The sequence below is a fragment of the Antechinus flavipes genome, chromosome X (genome assembly GCF_016432865.1).
Source record: "Antechinus flavipes isolate AdamAnt ecotype Samford, QLD, Australia chromosome X, AdamAnt_v2, whole genome shotgun sequence".
In the NCBI taxonomy this organism is placed as follows: domain Eukaryota; kingdom Metazoa; phylum Chordata; class Mammalia; order Dasyuromorphia; family Dasyuridae; genus Antechinus; species Antechinus flavipes.
This window is the reverse complement of record NC_067404.1, coordinates 70,061,979-70,088,288: the sequence shown is the minus strand read 5'-3', so window position 1 is coordinate 70,088,288 and position 26,310 is coordinate 70,061,979. Positions and strand designations below refer to the sequence as shown.

The following is a 26,310-nucleotide window of genomic DNA, read 5'->3' as shown; positions in this document are numbered from 1 at the left end:
AAAAATAAATGTCACTCCAATAATATAGGCATTTGTATACCTCAGTACTGTAAGGACTAGGGCCCATAGGAATGTTTTTAAGGTAGACTTACTATGAAGAAAAAAATATGCTTTCTTCTAATTCAAATAGGCTCCTAACTTATTTGCCATGGATATATTAGTAAAACTCTCAATAAACTTGGTACATGAACAAATTGAGCATATTGCCCAAAATGAATTATTATTTCTAATCTATGGTTCCATTTATAATTAGGAAAAAGGTCTCCCACATACTCATTTCTTCCCTCCTAAGGTTACTTTATATCTACTTTATTCATATCTCATATATAGTACAAACATCTCTTTCCAATCCAGGAAGGCTAAGTGTTGTGAAGAACAGCTGCTCTCAAGGGAACAATTCTGCCTTCCTGCCTATACTCTTTCTTAATCCCAGAAGCTATCTGGGATGGAGCTGATAGGAAGGATTTAAGACTAGGGCCACTTTCTTATCTTGTCACTTTCTCATAACTTCCTAACTGCAGAAAGAGGTACAGGGACATATTAGTCACAAAGTCTATTCATTCTAATGAAATGGGGGGGGTCATTGGGCCTATCTAAATACCCTGCCACTCCCTAAGACCCTGCAGCCTGTAATCAGCCCATAAGATTCTTGTTAGTGCCATTTTCAGGAACGAACTAATCTAAGGACATCTGGATATTACCATGTCCCATAGAGCTGAATCCTCCTTTTTATTTATCCTGCACCTGACCTTTTCTTTTTACCTGTTATCTTCACCAATTATAGTGAAACCTCTTTGAGAACAAAAACAATTTGGCATTTTCTTTTTCAAAAAATTAATTCTTTTTCAGGTGTCAAGTACCTGTCCTTATTACTCCCACCTCCTTCCCTGCACCTCCGGGGAAGATAATAAAGCAAAATACATTCCCATGGTATATCTCCCTCTGAATACATACCTAATCTTTTCAAATTACTATCTTTATACATTTTTTTTTTCATTTCTCTTTGCTCCCATGTTTTTTGTATTTCAAAATTTCAACTCAGCTCTAATTATTTCATCAGGAATGCTTAGAAATCTTTTATTTCCATAAAGGTCCATTTTTCCAACTGAGAAAGAAGTCAGTTTTGTAGGAATGATTTACTCTGTTTTAAAGCTATTATAAGGCTGTATTCTTTTGCCTTTTAGAATCTTGTTTTCTATACCCTCCTTTCCTCTTCTGGTATCTGTTAAATCTTCTGTGATGTGGACTATTGCTCCTTGGAATCTCAATTCTGACTGTAGTGACTAGCATATATTTCTATTTTTACTGTCTTCTGGTTCTAAAGATAAAAGATGTTTTCTTTTATGGTTTCTTGAAATATGATGGCTAGGCTGTTGTTATCATCATGGTTTTGAGATATTCTAATATTTCTTAAATTTTCTCTTTGTTTTCCAGAAGAGGGTTGTTTTGTTTTTATAAGAGATTCCATATATTTTCTTTTTTAAATCTTAAGACTTTGTTTATGTTGATTTATGGAGTATTAACTTCCATGTAGTCCTTTCTAATTTTCAGGGACTGTGTTACCTGGTTAAGATTTTCTACTTCTTGGGCAAAGCTCCTAATTCCTTTCCCCCAATCTGTGCTCCATGGTCCTCATTTTTCAATTTTTTCCTCCCTCAAAATCATTTTATTTATAAAAAATATCATTTTAACACATTTTAAAATTCTAGTATCAAATTTTAGGGTAATTATAACTGTGGAAAAGCTATACCATTTTTCTCTGTGATATTCCTAGTAATTGTTTTAGAGTTCTTCTCATCTCCTGGGTTTGTCTCTTAGATATTCTTGACCCCATAATAGTCTTTTATTTTTATTGCTTATTCATTCTTCTAGCAATGTGCTCTGAACAATTAGGTGTTGCTGCCCTATAAGGGAGTCCAGGGAATACTGGTGCTTTGGGAGAGACCCTCTCTTCCTCTTGTACTGCTGTCCTGGGCAGGAAACTAAGTTCACAATCTGTTCTGATGATCTCTTGATTAGAGTTCTGGCCATTAAGTCTTAAATCTTGGTATCTACAATGATGGCATGGGCCAGGGGCTAACTCTATAATCCCCAATGGTTTACTCAATTTTTTTTTGGTACTTAATCCATGCTCCTGGCTCCTCTGAGAACTATACCTACTGAGTTGTGCCATAGGTTCAATCAATGATTAGCTCTGGAAACTTAATTCTGGCTCTTGGCTGTGATAAAGATCTGATTATAGATTAGGCCCAAGTATCCTTGTGCTGCTGGCCTAGGTCTGAGTTCTGAAAACTCAATGCATGATTCTAGTTTATCACTATTCAAGACTTCCTGCTCTACTGACTTGACTATAGATGGAACTGATAATCTTGGACTCAAAAGATGATCTACTGTTGTTTATTCTTAAACTTCCCAATCATTTACTCAATCCAACTTCTTTTTAATCGCTGTTGGAGTAGTTGGGAAAGAGCTAACATGGGGCTATACTGCTTCTTCATACTATTCCAATTTCCCAAGTTTTCATTTTGCAGTTAAGGACATGGTGACCATGAGAGTGACAAGACCAAAGACAATATTACATGCATTCTGAAAGTTAGGTATCTTATAAAAGGAGCCCTTTTAAGCTTGGGAGTTACACTGAAATATTGTGTCATTATCTTGAAAAGTTTGCTTTAGGAAAGAATGTCTTACCTTTTCTACTCGTATCCATAGTTCTGTACATATAATTAAAAAGTGACACTTATATTTGGAACTATGCTTAAAGTACTATCTCACTGTGCAAAACCCTTTAATCCAGCAGTGTTACTACTGGGTTTATTATCTCCAAGAGATCTTAAAGAAGGGAAAGGGACCTGTATGTGCCAAAATATTTGTGGCAGCCCTTTTTGTAGTGGCTAGAAACTGAGTGGATGCCCGTCAGTTGGAGAATGGCTGAATAAATTGTGGTATATGAATGTGATGGAATGTAATGGTTCTATAAGAAAGAACCAGCAAGATGATTTCAGAGAGGCTGTAGAGACTTACATTAACTGATGCTGAGTGAAATGAGCAGAACCAGGAGATCACTGTACATGGTAACAACAAGATTATGTGATGATCAACTCTGATGACATGTCTCTCTTCAACAATGACATGACTGAGGCCAGTTCCAATGATCTTATGATAGAGAGAGCCATCTACAGCCAGAGAAAGAACTGTAGAAACTGAATGTAGGTGAAAACATAGCATTTTAACCTTTTTGTTGTTGTTTGCTTGCATTTTATTTTCTTTCCCATTTTTTTCCTTTTTGATTTGAATTTTCTTGTGCAAGAGAATTGTGGAATATGTATAGAAGAATTGTACATGTTTAATATATATTGAATGACTTGATGTCCTGAGGAGGGGTTGGGGAGGAAGAGAAGGAGAAAATTTGAAACACAACATTTTGACAGAGTGAATGTTGAAAACTATTTGTGCATGTACTTTGAACAATAAAAAACTATTATTATTATTATAAAAAGTGATGCTTATTCATTCAGTGCCTTATTTATTAGAATATAAGCACCTTTAAGTCAGAGACAGGTTTTTGGGGGTTTTCTTTCTGTGGTTAGGTTGTGTTTTTTGGGATCCCCAAAACTTCACATAGTTAAGACATAAAATAAGTACATAACACACGTCTGTTGGCTGAATGAAAAGCCCCAAAGAATTTGGAACATATCTAGTGTGGCTAATTCACATTCATCCCATACAAACATACTTTGGTAACGTTCAAAAAATAATCACCAAAAAAATCATGGATTGCTGAAGAGGGACAGAGAAAATGGACCACTTAAACATCTAGAAAAAATGAATTTACTCACACACTGACATACTTCTGAATGTCCATAATTGATTTCAGTTAGAAATCACCTGTGATTCTTAATTTGTACAGAGGTGATACACAGGTCACAAGTCAACACAACCAGATTTTCCTAGCATGTATGATTTTCACCCTGCTTTGAAGACAAGAAATATTGTTTGTCTAACTTCTCACACATAAAGGTGGTCCACTTGGAAAACTGAAAGGAATTCTTACATTATAAGAATGTATATTAGATTTTAGATGCAGTAAAGAATCACTGGAGTTTACTGAATAAGAGAGTGATATGATCTGATCTGCATTTTAAGAAAATCACTTTATCAACTGCGTGAAAGACTGTAGAAAAAAACAGAACTAAGGTACAGAGCCGAATCAGGAGGCTATTGTAAAATTCTAGGTGAAAGATTAAACATCAAGTGAAATATTCCATGAAGTCCGAGCTAAGTTTCACAGCTATAAGGATAAGAGAGGGCACTGTGTGAGAGGCTTGTGAAGAGAAAATAGATACCCGAGAACAGCAGATGTGGGGAGTGGGATAAAAACATCAATTACATAGAAGTGAGGTTCAAGTTGAGAACAAAGAATATAAATTTGCAGTAGATACAGCTTAGTTGTACGATTTTCAACAGCTAAGGAGGAGGAACAGGAGCTATGTGAGAGTAAACCAGGCCTGGAGCTTAAGATATTTTCAATATCCAAAGGAGAAGGGAGCAAAAGAATTGAGAATAAGAAATTTAAAGAAATTGACATGGTCAGAAATGTGTTTTAGGAATGACAATTTATCATTTGTGTTGAGGTGGATAGGAGAGAGAAAGGCCATTTGGGAAGTTGTCTCAATAGCCAAAATGGCAATACATATCTAATACTTCAAGAGGTTGGGTGCCACTTGAACAGAGAAAAGGAAACAGATATAAAAGGTCTTGGCAAAGTCAGAATCAACAAGATATGGCCAATGACTTGATATGAGGAAGGGGAAAAATTGAGAAAAATGAAGACTTGAGAATGGTTCTGAGTTGGCAAACCTAAGTGACTAAAAGAATGGTGGTGCCCTCAAGCGAAAAATAATTAAGGAGAAGGCAAAGATTTGAGGAAAAGATAGAGTTCAGTTTTAAATGTTATATTTAAGATCCTGGTAGACATCTTGCTGGAAACGTACAATATACATTTTACTATGGGACTGAGGCTCAACAAAGACTACACAGCTAGATAGTTGGATCTGGACATCAAAGAAATGACAGCTGAAGCTATGACAACTGATGAAGTCATCAAGAGAGATAACAGAGACAAAAAAGAGATATCTAGCATATGCCCACCCCTGGGAAAGAGGATATAAAATAAATGGTGATCTAGTAAGGAAGAGATAGAAGGAACATCTAGAGAGGCAAAAGAACCAGGAGTGAACAGTCACCAAACAGCCAGAAGAGAATATTCAGTAAACAGTGGAGAAAATTATCAAGTACTGGAGAAAAATCAAGAAATGAGAAAACACGAGTAGGGAGAAGAGGTCAATGGATTTGGCAAATATCAGATTATGTTGAAAATATCCAATTTAATTGAATCAAAGAGCTGGAAACTAAGTTTCATTAAATAAGAGAGAAGATGACAGGAAGTAGATGCAGTTAAATATAGGCGGTTTGTTCACATGTGAAAGGGAAGAGAAAAAAATATTTTTTTCTTGCCTAAAGAAAGAGGCTAATTCCATTACAAATTGGCATGGTTTAAAATTATTTTTTAAATGTCAAATAACATATCTCAATGTCTACCTCACAAAAACTTTAGTAAGAACCTCCTAGCCCTTATTTTTCAGTTTCTTTATGTATTAATTAACATACTCCCTTTGGAAAGCTCAACAAAAAAATTTTTTATTACTACAAATGCATTCTGAGCTTAGACTGATATGTTAAGTAAGTTCAAAAGAATTTCTTAATTGTTTACAAGTGCCAAGTACTGTGCTATGTGCCAGAGATAAAAAATCCTCTAATACAGACTACACACAAAAAATATATTTGGTATATAAACTAACATTTTCAACTCAAAGTAAATATTGGTCTCTCAGATACATCATCAGTATCTCAAATTAAAAGATGATTGTAGTATGAGAAATATGTGTAAAATAGTAACAAAGCAGAAATAACTGACAAAAAAGGAAGTCCCTTTTAAATGTAGTTTGAGAGCAACTTCAATATTCCACTCTCCTTTTTTGCTACTTCTATAAGCAACTTCCAGATTTCAGATAAAGTGAAATACAAAGATCTCTGAGATTAGTGTCTTAAGTTACAATCCTTAGAGAAAAGCTATTTTCCCTGCTATTATCCCTCCCAACCTATAAACATGATATTAGGTATCAAGTGCTAAGCAGGAAAAAAAAAACAAGTTAAAATTATCTTGTAGAATATTTTAGAGTTAGTGGGGTAACTTGTATACAATAACACTATTCTACTGCACTTAAACAAAAATTTCCCCTTTTCAACTTCAATAGGTTTATCCTAACTACTATGTCATCATAATTTCCACAACTGATCTACATTTTTTTTATAATGTGGATAACAGTGCCACAAAAAATGAGATACTTAGATCACTTTTTAAAAAATTTCTATCAGGCTATAACTGAGTTGTATGCAAAATGTTCACTATAACAGTAAAGTAGTTAACTGAGTTAGAATAAATTAGTCTGAGGAGCCAAGTTGCTTTTCAAAGATGCTTTCAGAAACAGACTATATTTTGCAGATCTCTTCTCATTACAGACAAATGTATTTCCCTTCCAAAGAACTTATAAAACACACACATACACACACACACACACACACACACACACACACACACACAGAGGAGATAAGAGAGCATAGTAGATAAAAGTACTCACTTGAACTTTTCCAAATTCTCCCCCCATCAACTGAAAAATAACACTTCAAAATGAATTCTAGAGTGGCAGAATCAACAAAGGGAGTCAGTTAAACAATTTTATGGCCCAAGACAATTTACAAAGTTGACAGCAAAGGTCTTTTTCACTGGGTTGAGAATGGAATGTGGCCCTGCAGAGGTCACACCTGGGTAAGTCTGCAACAAGCAGGCCCCAGGAAGCCAGCAGCAGCATGTGTTGGGCAAACTATCAGCACACTGGGGATGGCCAAATCACTTGAGGTAACCTCTGGAGCTCTCAGGGCTCAGCTGATAAGAAGTAAGACAACTCTTCAGAAGGAAACCTTTTCTGGCACTAGGTGCAAGACTTAAAAAAAAATACATCTAAAATCCCCAATTAAATACCAACTTGGAAATTCTGAAAATCAAATAAGATATTAATATAAGGCTAAGAGTTGTGTATCAATAGAATAGGTTAGCCATACAATACACGGTAGCAAATGACCTTAGTAATCTAATGTTTGAAAAATGAAAAGATTCTAGATTTTGGAACAATAACTATCTGATTAAAACTGCAGGGAAAAATGTAAAATGGTTTAAAAGAAACTAAGTATATACACCAACATTTCAAAATAAATATCAAGGTGAGATAAAAGTGGCACATGATTTAAACAAAAGGAGGGATACATTAAGCAAATCTGTGTAGTATGGAATAGTTAACTTGTCAGATACTGGATAGTATCTGGATAAGGGATACTGGATAAGGGAAGAATTTCAAACCAAACAAAAGATACCATATTACAGGATATAAAATGAATAATTTTTATTCCACTGAATTAGAAAATTTTATACAAATAAAACCAATGCAGCCAAGATGAAAAGTAAAGCAAAAATTGGGGGGGGGGTGCAATTTTACAGCAAGTTTTTTCTGATAAAGGCCTCATTTCTAATATAAAAAGAGAAATGAAGCAAAATTTTAAGAATATAAGCCATTTTCTCAATTGATAGTCAAAGGACATGAACAGGTAATTTTGAGATGAAGAAATAAAAGTTCTATGGTCATATGAAAAAATGCTCTAAATCACTATATATTTGAGTAATGCAGATTGAAACAGTTTTCAGATACCACCTCAATCCTACCAAATTGGCTAATACAACAGAAAAGGAAAATTACAAATGTTGGAAGGGATGTGGGAAAACTGGCACATTAATGCACTGCTAGAATTGTGAACTGATACAACCATTCTGAAGAGCAATTGGGAATGATGTCCATATCCTCTGACCCATCAATAACTCTACTAGGTCTGCATACTAACTGATGGAAACAGAAGGGATATCTAACAACTAGGTGAATGGGTGGACAAATTGTATATGGTTGTGAAAGAATCATAAGAAACAATGAGCAGGATGCTTTCGGAAAAAGCGTGGAACAGTGATATGTAGTGATGCAATATAAAATGGGCAAAAGGAAAACACTGTAGATAGTAATAGCAGTACTGTGTATTGATCAACCGTGAATGAATTAGGTATTCTCAGTAATACAATGAATCAAGATGGTTCTGAATGACTTACCTATTCATGTCCACAGAAACAATGGATGGAGTCTGAAAGCAGAATGAAGCACGCTTTTTTTTTTTAAACTTTCCTTTAATTTTGTCTGTGTTCTCTTTTGCAACCTGGCCAACATGGAAATGTTTCATATAACTGCATATGTAGCATCTATATCTAATCGCTTGCCTTCTCAAGGACAGGGCAACAAGTGAAAGAAAATTAAAAACTTCAATTCAAATTTTTTTCAAAAATGTTAAAAATTGTTGTATACACATAATTGGGGAAAATAAAGTAACAATTAAACATAAAAAAGAAAGGAAAACAAAGTTAAAAAATCATCCCAAGACAGATCTGCCAGATTAAGTTGTCCAAATGATGAGGAAATCAAAATTAAAGAGAATTTGTGGAAGGATAAGCAGGACTGTTATACTGAATAAATTCTTAGAGAAGGAAGGAATCACATCAACCAGGTAGAAAACCCTTAACTTTATTTGAAGAAAAATATTTTATACATATATATATATATATATACATATATATATATGTGTGTGTGTGTGTGTGTGTGTGTGTGTGTGTATGTGTATGTGTGTGTATATATATAACATTTCATTCTTCTAAAACTTGGTATTGCATGACAAAGAAAAACTATCAGGCAAAAAGAAAGTGGCATCTTAAGGCTATGAACTATATTCAAATGAAGCATTTTTCAAAGTTCTCTAAAACCAAGATTAGAACCCTTTTTTGTCATACACCCACTCATGGAGTGTAGTGAAAACTATAGCCTGTTCTTAAAATGCTTTTTTAAAAAATTCATAATTGAAAGAAATGTTAAATTTCTAATGGACTCGTGTTTATTTTCCTATCCACATTCACAATCCCTCTGAAATCTTTCCGCAGAGTCTGAGGATAAGAGACTTCAGATTAATCACCACTAAAAGAAAGTACAGTGGTCATTTTACATACTGTGCCATTGTCCGGCTTTTTTTCCTCCACTCTGCATCAGTTCATATAAGTATTCCCAAGTTTCTCTGAATTCCTCCTTTTTTACCACATATGTCATTCATAAGGTAGAAAGAAGACCTATTTGGGGGGATCACAGCAAGAAGACATGAAAGAAATATATAATAGGGCTGAATCCAAATAGGGAAGGGCTTGAGAAGTCAAAGACGAAGGTTTATATTTTATCCTAAAGGCAAGAGAGAAACATTAGGGTTTACTGAATAGGGGAGTGACAAAGATCAACACTGAAGAAAAAATAGAGGATGGACTGAAGTAAGAAAGACATATGGCAGAGAAACAAATTAGGATGGTATTACAATATTCTAGAAAACATGCTAGGTTTTGTCACCCCACTTTGGGGGCTTTAGAAAGCCGAACACAATATTTTAATCACCCGAGCACGGGGGGCTCTAGAAAGCATGCTACATTTTGTCACGCCAACGTAGGGGCTCTAGAAAGCAAAACACAATATTTTAATCACCCTGGCATGGGGGAGCTCTAGAAAGCATGCTACATTTTGTCACCCCAACTGGGGACTCTAGAAAGTCAGACTTGATATTTTCATCACCCCAGCATGGGGACTCTCTAGAAAGCAGGAGTCAATATTTTAATCACCCTGTTGTGGGGGCCCCAGAAAGCAAGCCACATTTTGTCACCCCAAGTGGGGGGCGCTATAAAGCAGAATCAATATTTTAATCACCCCAGCATGGGGGCTCTAGAAAGCATGGTAGGTTTTGTCACCCCAACTGGGGGCTCTAGAAAGAAGGACTCAATATTTTAACCACCCCAACCATGGGGTGCTCTAGAAAGCAAGACTCAATAGTTCAATCACCCCACCATGGGGGCTCTAAGTAATCATAGTACGTTTTGTCACCCCAACTTGAGGCCTCTGGAAAGCAGGACACAATATTTTAATCACCCCAGCATGGGGGGCTCAAGAAAGCATGCTATATTTTGTCACCCCACCGGGGGCTCTAGAAAGCAGGACTTGATATTTTCATCACCCCAGCATGGGGGCTCTAGAAAGTAGGGCTCAACATTTTAATCACCCTGGTGTGGGGGCCCCAGAAAGCATGCCACATTTTGTCACCCCAAGTGGGAGGCGCTATAATAGAGGACTCAATATTTTAATCACACTGGCGTGGGTGCCATAGAAAGCATGGTACGTTTTGTCACTGCAACTGGGGGGCTCTAGAAAGCAAGACACAATATTTTAATCACCCCAGCATGGGGGGCTCTAGAATGCATGCTACATTTTGTCATCCCAACTTGGGGCCTCTAGAAAGCAGGACACAATATTTTAATCACCTTGGCGTGGGGGCCCTAGAAAGTACAATACATTTTGTTACCACAACTGGGGGCTCTAGAAAACAGGACTCAATATTTCAATCACCCCACCATAGGGGCCCTAAGTAATCATAGTACGTTTTGTCACCCCAACTTGGGGCCTCTAGAAAGCAGGACACAATATTTTAATCACCTTGGCGTGGGGGCCCTAGAAAGTACAATATGTTTTGTCACCACAACTGGGGGCTCTAGAAAGCAGGACTCAATATTTCAATCATCCCACCATGGGGGCCCTAAGTAATCATAGTACATTTTGTCACCCCAACTTGGGGCCTCTAGAAAGCAGGAGTCAATATTTTAATCATCCTGTTTGTGGGGGCCCCAGAAAGCATGCCACATTTTGTCACTCCAAGTGGGGGGCAATATAAAGCAGCACTCAATATTTTAATCACCCTGGCATGGGGGCCCTACAAAGCATGGTATGTTTTGTCACCGCAACTGGGGGCCTCTGGAAAGCAGGACACAATATTTTAATCACCCTAGCGTGGGGGCCCTAGAAAGCATGGTATGTTTTGTCACCGCAACGGGGGGCTCTAGAAAGCAGGACTCAATATTCTCATCACCTCAGCATGGGGGCTCTAGAAATTAAGGTATGTTTTGTCACCCCAACTTGGGGCTCTAGAAAGCAGGACTCAATATTTCAATCACCCTATCATGGGGGCTCTAAGTAATCATAGTACGTTTTGTCACCCCAACTTGAGGCCTCTGGAAAGCAGGACACAATATTTTAATCACCCCAGCACGGGAGGCTCAAGAAAGCATGCTATATTTTGTCACCCCACCGGGGGCTCTAGAAAGCAGGACTTGATATTTTCATCACCCCAGCATGGGGGTTCTAGAAAGTAGGGCTCAACATTTTAATCACCCTGGTGTGGGGGCCCCAGAAAGCATGCCACATTTTGTCACCCCAAATGGGGGGAGCTATAATGCAGGACTCAATATTTTAATCACACTGGCGTGGGTGCCATAGAAAGCATGGTACGTTTTGTCACTGCAACTGGGGGCCTCTGGAAAGCAGGACACAATATTTTAATCACCCCAGCACGGGGGGCTCTAGAAAGCATGCTACATTTTGTCACCCCAACTGGGGGCTCTAGAAAGCAGGACTTGATATTTTCATCACCCCAGCATGGGGGCTCTAGAAAGTAGGGCTCAACATTTTAATCACCCTGGTGTGGGGGCCCCAGAAAGCATGCCACATTTTGTCACCCCAAATGGGGGGAGCTATAATGCAGGACTCAATATTTTAATCACACTGGCGTGGGTGCCATAGAAAGCATGGTACGTTTTGTCACTGCAACTGGGGGCCTCTGGAAAGCAGGACACAATATTTTAATCACCCCAGCACGGGGGGCTCTAGAAAGCATGCTACATTTTGTCACCCCAACTGGGGGCTCTAGAAAGCAGGACTTGATATTTTCATCACCCCAGCATGGGGGCTCTAGAAAGTAGGGCTCAACATTTTAATCACCCTGGTGTGGGGGCCCCAGAAAGCATGCCACATTTTGTCACCCCAAATGGGGGGAGCTATAATGCAGGACTCAATATTTTAATCACACTGGCGTGGGTGCCATAGAAAGCATGGTACGTTTTGTCACTGCAACTGGGGGCCTCTGGAAAGCAGGACACAATATTTTAATCACCCCAGCACGGGGGGCTCTATAAAGCATGCTACATTTTGTCACCCCAACTGGGGGCTCTAGAAAGCAGGACTTGATATTTTCATCACCCCAGCATGGGGGCTCTAGAAAGTAGGGCTCAATATTTTAATCACCCTGGTGTGGGGGCCCAGAAAGCATGCCACATTTTGTCACCCCAAATGGGGGGAGCTATAATGCAGGACTCAATATTTTAATCACACTGGCGTGGGTGTCATAGAAAGCATGGTACGTTTTGTCACCGCAACTGGGGGGCTCTAGAAAGCAAGACACAATATTTAATCACCCCAGCATGGGGGGCTCTAGAATGCATGCTACATTTTGTCATCCCAGCTTGGGGGTTCTAGAAAGCAGGACACAATATTTTAATCACCCTAGTGTGGGGGCCCTAGAAAGCATGGTATGTTTTGTCACCGCAACGGGGGGCTCTAGAAAGCAACACACAATATTTTAATCACCCCAGCTTGGGGGCTCTAGAAAGTAGGACACAATATTTTAATCACCCTATCATGGGGGCCCTAGAAAGCATGGTACGTTTTATCACCAGAACTGGGGGGCTCTAGAAAGCAGGACTCAATATTCTCATCACCTTAGCATGGGGGCTCTAGAAATTATGGTATGTTTTGTCACCCCAACTTGGGGCTCTAGAAAGCAGGACTCAATATTTCAATCACCCTATCATGGGGGCTCTAGAAATTATGGTATGTTTTGTCATCCCAACTTGGGGCCTCTGGAAAGCAGGACACAATATTTTAATCACCCCAGCACGGGGGGCTCTAGAAAGCATGCTACATTTTGTCACCCCAACTGGGGGCTCTAGAAAGCAGGACTTGATATTTTCATCACCCCAGCATGGGGGCTCTAGAAAGTAGGGCTCAATATTTTAATCACCCTGGTGTGGGGGCCCAGAAAGCATGCCACATTTTGTCACCCCAAATGGGGGGAGCTATAATGCAGGACTCAATATTTTAATCACACTGGCGTGGGTGTCACAGAAAGCATGGTACGTTTTGTCACTGCAACTGGGGGGCTCTAGAAAGCAAGACACAATATTTAATCACCCCAGCATGGGGGGCTCTAGAATGCATGCTACATTTTGTCATCCCAGCTTGGGGGTTCTAGAAAGCAGGACACAATATTTTAATCACCCTGGTGTGGAGGCCCTAGAAAGCACGGTATGTTTTGTCACCACAACTGGGGGCTCTAGAAAGCAGGACTCAATATTTCAATCACCCCATCATGGGGGCTCTAAGTAATCATAGTAGTTTTGTCATCCCAACTTGGGGCCTCTGGAAAGCAGGAGTCAATATTTTATTTTATTTTATTATTATTTTTTTAATGATTGAATCCAACCCTTCTTTTTACAGATAAAAAAATGAGATAGAGATGACATCTGCCCAGGATCACAGAGATAATAATCCTAAGGTAAAATTTGAACTCAGATCTCCTGACTTGTAGTTTAATCTCTTGCCACTGTATTGTGTTATCTCTCTTAGAATTTGAAGGTTGCCACATTCTGGTGCCAGCCTATTTACTCTCTCTTTTTTTTTATAACTTTTTATTGATAGAACCCATGCCAGGGTAATTTTTTACAGCATTATCCCTTGCATTCACTTCTGTTCCGATTTTTCCCCTCCCTCCCTCCATCCCCTCCCCCAGATGGCAAGCAGTCCTTTACATATTGAATAGGTTACAATATATCCTAGACACAATACATGTGTGCAGAACCAAACAGTTCTCTTGTTGCACAGGGAGAATTGAATTCAGGAGGTAGAAATAACCCGGGAAGAAAAACAAAAATGCAAGCAGTTTATATTCATTTCCCAGTGTTCTTTCTTTGGGTGTAGCTGCTTCTGCCCATCTTTGATCAATTAAAGAGGAGTCAATATTTTAATCATCCTGTTTGTGGGGGCCCAGAAAGCATGCCACATTTTGTCACTCCAAGTGGGGGGCAATATAAAGCAGCACTCAATATTTTAATCACCCTGGCATGGGGGCCCTACAAAGCATGGTATGTTTTGTCACTGCAACTGGGGGGCTCTAGAAAGCAGGACACAATATTTTAATCACCCCAGCGTCGGGGCCCTAGAAAGCATGCTATGTTTTGTCATCCTAACTTGGGGGCTCTCGATAGCAGGACTCAGTATTTTAATCACTCTGGCATGGGGACTCTAGCAAGCACAGTGCATTTTGTCACTCCAACTTGGGACCTCTAGAAAGCAGGACACAGTACAACTTAACTTGGGAAGAGGAAGAAAGAGCCCAGATAAAGAAAGAAGTAACTGTTGGTAAAGCAAGGGAATCAGACTCACACCGCAACATGAAATGCAAGAGGGGGGTGTTTCAGGAAGAAGACATCCATTGGAAGCACCAAGTGCTGGAGAATAGCTAAAGACCATGAGTACTGAGGCAAAAACAGCTGATCTGCCAGCTAGGAGGCCACCAGTGACCTAGAGAACAGTACAAGTGGAGAATAGTAATTCCTTGAAGGCAGGGCCAATTCTCTTTTTGGTTTTAAATCACCAAAACTTTGCTTCCATACAGCTTAGACACAAACACACAGACTTTTTTAGGGGTAACCTTCAAATTAAAGTGCACAAAATCCCAGCATCCCTAGTATCAGATGGTCTGTAGAGAAACTGGTTTCATGAGTGTTGTGAGAAAGACAAGGCAGAAGCCAGAAACCTTACATGGGAAGGATGCTTTCTCTACTACAAGAAATACAAAGATGTGCAATGATATGTTGCTTTCCTAGCACTTATACCCAGAACCATAATAAGCACAGATCAGAGAAGGGGTCACAGTAAGGGGCCGCAGAAAGTAACTACTGAATCACTACCTCTGAGCACAGACAGATATTCATGAACTTCTCTGATACTCAAGCAGGAAAACATAACAGGCTGGTCAACATCCATCCTCCACAGTGTTCTGTTTTGTCAGTCCTTTGACAAATTAAAGGGAAGGAAGGGTGGCAGGGCATTCTCGGTTCAGAAGATGGGTCCCAGGGATAAAGCATCCAAGAGAACAATAACCTGTTCCCAGAATGGTACCAGAGGCCACCATGTTTTAAGCTGGTCCAAAGGAGAAATGTGAGAACTATATATAAAAGGCCAGAGACAGTAATTTCCTACAACTCAGTAATATGCAACCAAACAAAATACATCAGAAAGAACAAAAGAAGGAATAAAGGAAACAGAACACATTATTTTGTGGGTTTTTACTAAGATCTTCCACCCTGGATACTATTAGTAATCTTATTTATCTCTAAGTGAACAAATAACATTTCATTATGTAAACAAAATAAGCCTTTCCCCAAAACACCTTGCCAATGACAGGGAATAAGATCACACGGTTAGAACTGGGAAAAATCAATTAATGCTTATTAAGTAGTTAGAATGCACCAGGGACAATGACAGGCAAAAGACTGTTCTTACTCTTAAGGAACTCACTGTTCTGTGAGGAAGAAGAACACTCCACTATATACTGACAAAGTAAATATAATCATTAGACATAAAATACCAGCAGTAAGGGAAATGAGAAAAGGTTTTATGTAGAAGGCAAGATTTTAGCTAGGACTTAAAGGAAGCCAGGAGGCAGAGAGATTGGAAAGACAGTAAGTGGAGCTGGTAAAAATGTCCGGACCCTGGACATAGCATTTTATTTGAAGAACAAAAAGGTCAAGATCACCGGATCAAAGAGTAATACATATAGGGCAGTAACACTGGAAAGGTAGGAGATGGCCAAGTTGATTATGAGCACCAAACAGAAGATTTTATATTTGATCCTGGATGTAACAGGGAAGTGATAGTGGAGGATATACTGAAGTCAAGAGATTAGCAGCAGGCAGAACCACCAGGAAGCTACAGAGAAGGTTGAGGCAGTAGGTGATGAGGGCTTGCATTAGGGTGGTGGCTGTATCAAAGAAGAGAATGAGACACAAATGAAAGATTTTTAGTGGTAAAATGGCCAGCAACTTGGTAATAGTGCATAAAGGTAATGCAAGCAAGGAGTTGAAGGTAACAACTACACTGCCGTCCTGGAGGACTAGGACCATAACGGTGCCCTTTATACTAGCAGTCACATTCAAAAGGCAGAAGAGGTTAAGAGGGGAAAAGATGAGATCAATTTTGGACAAGCTGAGCTTAAGAAGTCTGTGAGACATTCAGTTTGAGATGTCTAGTAAGGAGTTGAAGACACAAGTCTGGCAAGTTAGACAAAAGTTTCGAAGATCTGAGAATCATCAGCATAGAAATGATAAATAAAAGCACGGGAGCTGATGGGATTGATTAAAACTGCACAGAGGAAGAAAATTAGATGGTCCACAAGAGAGTTGGCTGAGGAGGGGGCAACGACCCTTAGTGTGTATGCCCTAGATTAAGCATGGGAACCCTATAGAGAACAAGGTGAAGGAGAGAAGCAGCAGAATATAACCCATAGTTCAGAATCCCCCCCTTTGAGTTTACTTGGACAATATTCAATATTGGAGATATCTTTCCAAAGTCTCTCTTTGGTTCATGTCCCTACCCAGGATTTTTCTGAGGATAATCAAAATAAATTCTCATGTACGGGTCTCTATAAAACAAGGGGGAGACACTGAGCTATAACACACTCAGGTTAAATAGCCATTGAATACAGGACAGGTTTTGTTTCACCCCACAAAAAATAAACCAAAAAAAAAAAAAGATGAAAGAAAAATACATACCAACAGAACATGAACAGTCAAATTAAATTTTCTTCTTCAACTGTACCCGGAAATCAACATAGCTCTTTGGGTTTAACACACTCTAGTAGGCCTGTACTATCTCCACAAGGAAGAGTCATAAGACCAGAAGTTAGCATTTGATCTCAGGTCCTTTTCCTCCAGATTCTGTGCTCTTTCTATTAAATGGCAAGAAAATCTCAAGGCATGCCTAGCTGTTAACTTTAGAATTCAGCATCTTATACAAGTGATAAGGAAGGGCCTGGAGCAAACTTTGATCAGAGATAAATGTAAAAATGCTATCTATACTTTTGACATCATTTGAAATGGCAGTGACAGCTCTGAATGGCTATCACTATGTAATCTAACTCTAGTCAATTCTTCATGTAGGCCCATAAAATCCCAATAATAACAAACTGAGGCATGCTATGAGCATTACATAATGGACCTTTCTTATGTTCCTTCTCTATGAGATAAGCAGCAACATTAACATACACATAATGCACAAGCACATAATACACATATACACAGAGAGATTCCCTTTACTTCTTCCAAAAATTATACAAAGAATAAAACTGTGAACATCAAAAATATTTTTTTTGGGGGGAAGGGCAAATTGTTGAAATAGATGCACCTTAATAACTCTGCTGATTTTCTTTTATAAATGTTAATTTTCTACATTACAAATGGAGGTAAATATTTCCAGATTTGGTATTTTAAACATTTTAATTTGGGGCTTCATTCTGAGCACAGTTATTTTGGGAATTACTTTTTTAAGAGGAAAAATCCTAATTACCTGCTCTCGAAAATGAACAGAATTTTGTCTCCTTTTATTCAACACAGTTTTACTCTTATAAAGTAACATCCCCATCTGTTACAACTTTAGGTTTTTCCTACCAAAGTCTTTTAAAGGCCCGGGGCATTTTCAGTTTTACAACTCATAACAAAGAGAGATAAGTGCTGCAATGCACATCATCTTTATTATCCAATATTCAAGATTTATCTAAATCTTTCCAAATTAAAGCATACTTTCATTTCTTTTTGTTATGTGAGACTATTAGAATTATGACTTGGAAGGCTTTTTTCCTAATCTTCTAATCACTGGATTCTACCCTGCAGATTCCTCCTCTAACACTACATAATTTTTTTGGTATCAACACTCTGAACTGCAATCAAAGTCATTTTACTACAGATGGCAGTACTATAGTCATTCTATACTTGTAATAAATAATTGTTTTTCTTCGTTTCTTCCTAGGTTCAACCATATTTATGCTTAGACTTAAAAAGGACTGGCATTTCTATTTTGGTACTAGAATTTTTCTTCAGTAACTCCTTTATGTTTTTTGGGTTTTTTAATAGTATTTTATTTTTCCAAATAGTTCTCCTTTTTGTAATCTCAACTGATCTAACATTTGGCTTTCTCCAAAAACATTTACACATTCATATCTTTACTATTTGAGTTTGTATAACATTTATAAATAAGTCAAGGTGCCTGGTAAGGGTAACTACTGTTTCAATGCTGCTTTGCTCTCATTTTATAAGACTGGATTAGGGTCAAAAACTCCACCACTCTTTCCTTGATCAATAGTTTTCTTTTTTCCCCCCAAGGAAGAAAATCCTCAGAGCTGAGAGATCTGGTTCTCACTGCCATTTCAAGCCCACACCCAAATATATCCAGTCCTAAGAGGAGGAGGTCACCAGAGCAGCTACCACTCTGACCATTTTTAATTACAAAGCTAAAAAAAGCAGCACCAAGTAAATGAAACACATGCAGCTATAGATGAGTTGACTACAGCTGCAATGCAGTACTGAGGACTGAAAACAGCAATTAGGAAAAGCTCGATCTTCCTCTCCAATATGAGGAACCTATGACAGGCCAGAAAACTGACATGAATGAGAACTCACCTAAACATAACAAGAAAACTGATGTGTAAGGCGACTTTGGTTAAAATTAACAGTCAAAAGAATAAAGGAAAGAAGCTTCTAATTTCAGAAATTGTGGTACTAACTGTCATTCTCTATGGATCCTTAACATGAAAAGAGCCAGGAGACCCCCAAGGCAGTTTGATTCACAGCCCTCCCGGGCGCCTTGTGTTTTTCTTGCTATTTCTTTCTTTTTCTGTTCCTTGTTCATTATCCATTCTCCTTGTCTCTTCTCTAGTTTGAACAAAAGTTGGAATGAAGACAACAACCTAAGATGGTTGTGGGGTCTGCATCAATTCATACAAATCTTTTCAGGTTTCTCTGAAACTATCCCATGAATAATTTCTTGGGGGACCTAATTTTCTATTACATTCTTACATTATAATTTGTCGAGCCACTCTCCAATTGTCAGTCATGCTCTCAGTTTCTAGTTCCTTGTGACCACAATAATACTTGCTATAAATATTTCAGAAATTCTTTTTCTCCACGGGGGACATTCTGAAGAATTCAAGTATCCTAATTCAAAAAGAATGAACAGCCATTTGACTTTGACATTAAAAGTGAGAGAAGGTAGTTTCTGATAATGACACGAAATATGACAGAGCAACATGACACTATATGATCTTATAGTGTAGCTCAAGTCCTGGAGGATTCTATCACCTCCAAATTTCACTTTAGTCCATGGTTGCCCAAGCTTCCTTGTTACTATATTCTTTAGTCAACTTCTGTTATGGGCCCAAGGAGAGGCTATTTCACTGTTTGATAAATCCCAGCTTCTTAAACTATAGGTTGTAACCCCATATGGGGTCTCATAACTGAATGCAGAGGTGGCAAAATTATGATTTATTATCAGGAAATGATTTGTATAATTTTATTTTTTTTTACCTATTTTACACACCTATATTCTTGGGGTCATGTAAAAATTTCTTAGGCAAAAAGGGGTCGTGAGTGGAAAAAGATTAAGAAGCCCTGTTAAAGAAGACTTGAATAAAGAAAAAATACCTATTCTTGCCTGCACTTACATATGTAATCTAATCATAGGAATGTTTTCATGGATAAAATTATCACACACAAAGTCAAGGGCTGTCAGTTTCATATCTGTACCAGCAGTCCATTTATACAGAGCAACTGGTCTAGTCTCTATTGTTAATTGAGCTTCAAGTGGCTCACTCTGTTGGTGAATGTTTTATCAATTCTCCAGAATTACAAAATAATTATGTCTGTTCTATCATTATATCTAAGCTGTTTGTTATAAAAACAAAAATGTCATAGGAAGGAAAAGTTACTCAGAGCATACTATAGTTCAATTTATGATGATAAACTTTAACAGAAGAAGCACAGCCCATATTTTTGGGTGTCATGCTGATGTGAACAGACTGACAGCTCGGAAAAGTAATGACACTGCTTCAGTCATGACAGATACTCTTCAAAGACATACTGGAGCATGGTAGCTGAATATTCCCTCTAGAAATATGTTACATAATTCCCAAAAGAATACGTATGCCCCAGAGACAGACAATATTATCAATATCTTCTTAGGGTAATGAGGCCCATGAACACAAAATTTAAAAAGCCTTCACTCTGTTCATTTCTTTCATTTACAGATAACAAAGAAAGGACTATTTCACGTGCAGAGAATCAGATACTTGATGCAAAAGAGAACAGATATACTCCTGATTCAAAATATGGTTCTTCTTTGTAATTCTACCACTGATAAATTTAAGATGCATAATTAAATACTATTCATTTAGCAGATTGATTTTTAGCAGGTGGGATAATTATAATAGAAAGCATCTTCAAACAAATAAATGGTTGCTTTTTTGTAATCAGATTTTTCACAGGTCTTGGAAAAAATGTAGTAGGCTTACCTAAATATCTGTATTGCTAGTTATCATGTTTTAAATGCTAGGATGGAATTACGCTGCCATATTTATTTTCATGGTTTTCCATTATGCATTTCTCAACAATGTTCTTCCTTGAGAAGAAAATCTAAAAATAAATATTCTGACATCCTTCTAGTATAAACTCCATTGCTAAGTTCATACTATTTGTTTGTTTTTGAAACAGCCAGGCAGCTGCCAAAAGAAGTGCTTCTAAGTAAAAGAAACTCTGTCCTTAAAAATTCAAAAATGGGCTAAAATAAAGGAATAATTGGCTTTTGATTTTAGATTATTAGAGCAATAAAGAAATCATAGCTCTTTTTGATAGGGTGAGGAAACTGGCCCAGAAGCATCAAGTGATGTGTGCCTCTGAACCCTCCCGTAAGCTCCTCGAGGACAGTGATTGTTTTATTTGTGCAACCCTAATATCTAACGTGGTATCTCGGATGTAGTAAGTACTTCCTAATAGATACAGAATTCAAATGATAACAGCAACTGGATTGCCCAAGTTCAGAGAAATATTCCATCTCTCTCTAAGATCAGTGCTCCTGGTTAACATAATCCTCATTTTATAGATGAGGGAACTGAGCCCTGCATAGCTGGAGTGAGCTCCCCACAGTCACATAGTTGGTGAGCACAGAGAAGTACTTTAGCTCCCATCATCTCAACTTTCCATCTAGCACTCTCTTCACTGTGATTTTTTGCCTCCTTTGTTGGGAATGTTAAAGTAGGGTTTCTCTCTAGTGAGTGAATTAGACTAGTCAGCTGCTGAGGTCTTCCTCAACTGCAATTCTGTGACTGCATGTGTCAATCTAACACCCTTTACAATATATACCAAATTGCCCTCCCCATTCTCTAAATTGCTAGCACACTCCAAGTCGATCCTTAACAATATAACCCAAAGCCATTGGAAAGCAGAAACTATATGATAGGTCTCTTTTTGGATGTGTTGATCATTATGAGCTACAGCTGGGGAAGAGATAAACAATCACTTCAATTGCTGGACCCCCAGGCCTTCAACTCTTAAGTTCTGGCCAACCTTCTGGAGATATAATCTCATTTATCTGCTTCTGAATGCATACAAACTGTCCTGTCATATCACTTTGCCCTCTCCTTTCCTCGAATTCCCTTCTCCCCAAACCCAGGTCTCCTCATATTAATGCCCTTGACAGGAAAGAACCCTTGACTTGGAGTCAAAGGATCTGGGTTCAAATCTTTACTCTACTTACTAAATATGTGTGGTAAAAATACAAAAGGACTGGATTCAATCTCTAAGAATCTTCCCTTTCTAAATTCTATAATTAACCATAATTAGGAAGAAGGCGGCCTGAAATCTTAAACTGCCTTTGTATATGGTATGACAGCTCAGAAAGACCCAGAGTCTATGGAGTTCAGGAACCCCTAAGTCCCATCTACCATGCTCCTCTTCTCTACTCTTTTCTAGAAACATGCCTGTGCTATTTTACTCATCAAGGTCTAGTTAATATTCAGAGGTTTCAATACTGTGTCAAGAGAAGCAGGAAACTAGATTAACTTGAGCACTAGTCAGTGAGCTGGAACAGCCACCTAGAAGGAATAAAAGAACTTGACACAACTAGGGTCCAAGTGGCTAAGAATGACGATCACTGAAGATGCCGTCCTCCCCATGCTATGGAGACCTGAAGACCAGATTGATCTTAGTATGGCTCCCTCCTGGGGTTTCTGTTTTCCCTCAAGCCCTAACCACCAATTACCATAGACAAGGCTTTCATATTATAAGAGTCTACTTCTTTAGGCATTACTCTTAGTTTCTTTTATAAAAGCAATTCTGAGGTCCATATGCTGCTAAGAATTAAGAAAAAATAGAAGAAATGCTATTATTGATAAGTATATAAACTAGAGGTTTTTAAATCCTGCCCCTAACTCAAATTACTTAAGTGACTTGGGGCAAACGTCTTAACATCTCTAAGCCTGGATTTCCTCCCTCATCTATAAAATGTGAGAGTTGACTCAGATGGCTTCTGAAGCCACATTATGAATGGATGTGCAAATATACATAAGTAAATTCTTATAAGGTAAAACTAGGAAAGGGCTTCTGATAAGGGATGTTGCTAGGTCTTTCCCAATTGTTAGAACCCAGAGCAGAACCTAACTACTTTCTTTTTTGCCTTCTCAAAGTTCTGTATTGTGATATGATTGTTAGGTATAATTTTACTACCTCTTTCATCTTATTTCAATTAAGTTTACAGTTATTCAGGGATGTCATTAGTGGGTTCTCCATGACGCCTATTAACCTGTCTATAAGTAAATCAACAAATGAATTACCAATCCATTGGATAAGACGATTCATCTTCTTGAGTTCAAATCCAGCCTCAGATACTAGCTGTGGGACCCTGAGCAAATCATTTAACTCTTTTTGTTTGCCTCAATTTCCTCATCAGTAAAATGAGCTGGGAAAGAAAATGGCAAACCACTTCAGTGTCTACCAAGAAAATCTTGAATAGGGTCACAAAGTCAGACACAACTGAAAAAACAAACATATATGCACACATACATACACGAGCACAAACACATGCTTCAATTAATTACCTACACCTGAAATATTCTACCAAAAGATTTGCAACTGAAGATATGAAGAATCTGGCTCCCAAGCTCAGCCTCATGTCCACTTCTCATTTTTAAACTTCCCAAGCCTGCTGGGGGGTTTTAAGCAATGAAAACAAGAAGCAACTGTGCTTTGTTTCTTTTGAGTACAACCTTAAGTAGTGAGAAAAGTCACTCCATCTGTTGAAAACAGCACATGACAGCTTCCTGGGATGAAGTGCTAGGGAGCAATCACCCCCCACCTCTACTAGAAGCCAGGGAAAATTAGAGGCAGTGCCACAAGTCATTCTATACATAAACTCAAAGGAATCATGGAGAAGAACGTCAAAGAATTGCAAAGCACTAGCGATGAAACCTTTAAGAAGTTTATCCAAAGCATGAATTTATATACACTTCTAGAAAAACTGCTCATAGAGGGAAGTCACTCATTTCCACAGGCTCCATAGGAGTCCTATTTCTTTTCTTCCATCTTTAAATCAATATTCATTTATAATCCTCTGTGGAACATCCTTTATTGAGTGAGTGTCTCCCCAAAATCTATTTAGAACCTTACAGTCACAAAAAGGCAAGCTCTGGTGCTGCCAAATGGAACTGCTAATGAGACTGCAAGTATTATGTGACCTTTCACCCCACATGCCCTGGCCCCTGGACTGTCTATGAGCTAACCCCCCCCCCGACCCCCCTGGCTAAGGGGATAACTCATGGGAGAGTCTAGCCCAAAAGTACGGTTTTCTTTGTCATTTTATTGGCTATTCTGTTTGATTAAAAATCGTTACTTTTGAAATACCGTGAACTCTGGCTGTTTGATAAGCCTATACGTATCAGAAAGGCTCTGACCTCACAGAGAACATGCGTGACCTAAGTGGAGGCATGACTTTGTGAGGTCACCCCATTCTACATTATAAAGCTAGTCAGAGTTGGTACTTCATTGTCTTTAGATGGGGGACAGGAAGGAGCACAGAGACTTGGGCAACTCGGGCTAATGGACTAAGTGTTCTAAAGAAGGGGAGAAGAGTTTGAAAACAAAAGATTGCACATCTTTCAAGATAAAAGCCAAGACTGTGAACACAGGAGCCAAGGTTGGTACAAACAAAACCAAGGGGCCACTGCTCAGGGACTAGGAATCAGACCAGACTCGTAGGCTGAGTGATACCCCAAACTCTGAAGTCTTGACCATAGCTGTGAGATTATAAAGGCAGAGAATTACATCAATCTAGGCTCCAAATGACCAAAATCTGCATATTTCCCCAGATCTTGAGTAATGAGGGCTCCAGATTTCTCATTCCTAGGTGAGAGGGGAAGGGATCATTTGATAAGTTAGGGGTGAATAGTGGGGCAGAGAGGGAAAGATGGACCTCCCTATTTACCACTGAGAGATATGTGTAGGCATGGCTCTGTGCAATCAAGCCATTCTGGGTTATAAAGTCAGAGCTAGAATTTCCTCATCCATCTAGAGGAGGTAAGACAAAATAGTAGGGGTGGTAAGGAGGGAGCTCTGGGCTGGGAGACTAGGATATAAAAGCTCACAGGTCTCTTCCCCCCACACACCCCCGTTCTGTCTCTAGAAAGGAGAAAAAAAGATCCATAAATGAGAAATCAGGAAGGCAAAGCCCACAAAGATTACCAAGCCTCAGACAGAAACTAAAATAGAAGAAAAGATGAATTTGAGAACAAGTAATTTAACATCCAGCAAGGTCAATGCTAAATGTGGGCACTAAGAGCCAAGGTTGGTTGGCAGTCATTAAATTTGGAGACTTCTGATAAGTATAGAGGACTAGAGACTAAACATTTGGAGACCAAGCAATCTCTTAAGATTTAAGTCTTTGATGACTTTACTGAAGTAGGAAACCTAAGTTGGTACCCTGTTATGTATATCCACATCCTACTATTCCTGGGCACCACTGGCACCCTCCTTCTGGGCTCTCCAATCACAGCAAAGCGATGCTATTACTGTAAAGTGACTGATGCATCCAGATCCATGAACATCATGATGACCTGTGAGGAAGTAGACAACTGCTACATCAGCCAGGAGGCAGCCGTCAATCTTGCAAAGGTCACCAACAAGGAATGCCTGCAGTTAAGTTACCATGGGCAGCAGCAACACGAAGACTACCTGCGTGTAACCTACAAGCTCAGCAAGGACTTGTGCTCTGCAATACCAATAGAGAAGCCACATAATGCAGCCTCCATCACAGTGGCCTCAGGGCAGGCCCTGATAGTGCTACTGGGGTTTCTGCTGTGAGCCCAGAGGTGCATATGGGTCTCAGCCCAGGCCCCAACCCCACATCCTATACTCCACTCCTACCCCAAATCCATTTTGCATGTAATTCGAATTAAAGTGGCCTGAGGCAAAACCTGTGTTGGCTTGTGTAGAGGAAGGCAGAAAAAGGGTACTGAAAGGGAAAGCAACATGGAATTAGCATTTTTAAAAGAATTAAAATGAGTTCATATTCTAATGAACCAAACATCCTAATGGGGGTCACATATACCCCCAAAAAAGGTCAAAAATAAAAAGAAAGGTTGCATGTACACCTAAATATCTATAGCAGTACTTTGTACAATAACAGCAAACGGCAAGAATCAAAGTAATTTAGCCATCAACTTGAAATGGCTAAATAAATTCTGATATGATGAATTCAATAATATTAATGAACCATGAGAAATAAATATGAAAAAAACAGAAAACACAGGAAATGTTGATGTATGTGAATTGAAACAGTAAAGTGAAATAACCATAAAAATACAATAATTACTTGAAAAATACACAAAAATTATAACAATCTAAACAGAAAGAACACAATTTAAAAAAAAAAAAACTTGAAAGTGAATGTAGTGAAATTGTAATAATCAAGGTTAGCCTCAAAGTAAAGACAGGATATGTGCCTCCTTCTTGAGGGTAGAACACAGCAAATAATGAAGGAGGACTTGGTTGAAGAGAAACAGTGTGATACAATGAACCTGAGCTGACCTCCT

General features: G+C 38.5%; 1 protein-coding gene across 1 annotated transcript; it reads left to right on the top strand.

Annotated features, from left to right (window-relative positions):
- The first annotated feature begins 24,311 nt into the window (after positions 1 to 24,311).
- LOC127543082 (sperm acrosome membrane-associated protein 4-like) lies at positions 24,312 to 25,674 on the top strand. Its single transcript, XM_051969094.1, has 2 exons — positions 24,312 to 24,416; positions 24,903 to 25,674. The coding sequence occupies exon 2, from the start codon at positions 25,205 to 25,207 to the stop codon at positions 25,577 to 25,579; it is 375 nt and encodes a 124-aa protein (XP_051825054.1). The 5' UTR covers positions 24,312 to 24,416; positions 24,903 to 25,204; the 3' UTR covers positions 25,580 to 25,674.
- Positions 25,675 to 26,310: the final 636 nt, after the last annotated feature.

Bases quoted from the DNA above. Each gene is read 5' to 3' on its own strand.
- LOC127543082 (XM_051969094.1), top strand. From the start codon at position 25,205: ATGTATATCCACATCCTACTATTCCTGGGCACCACTGGCACCCTCCTT.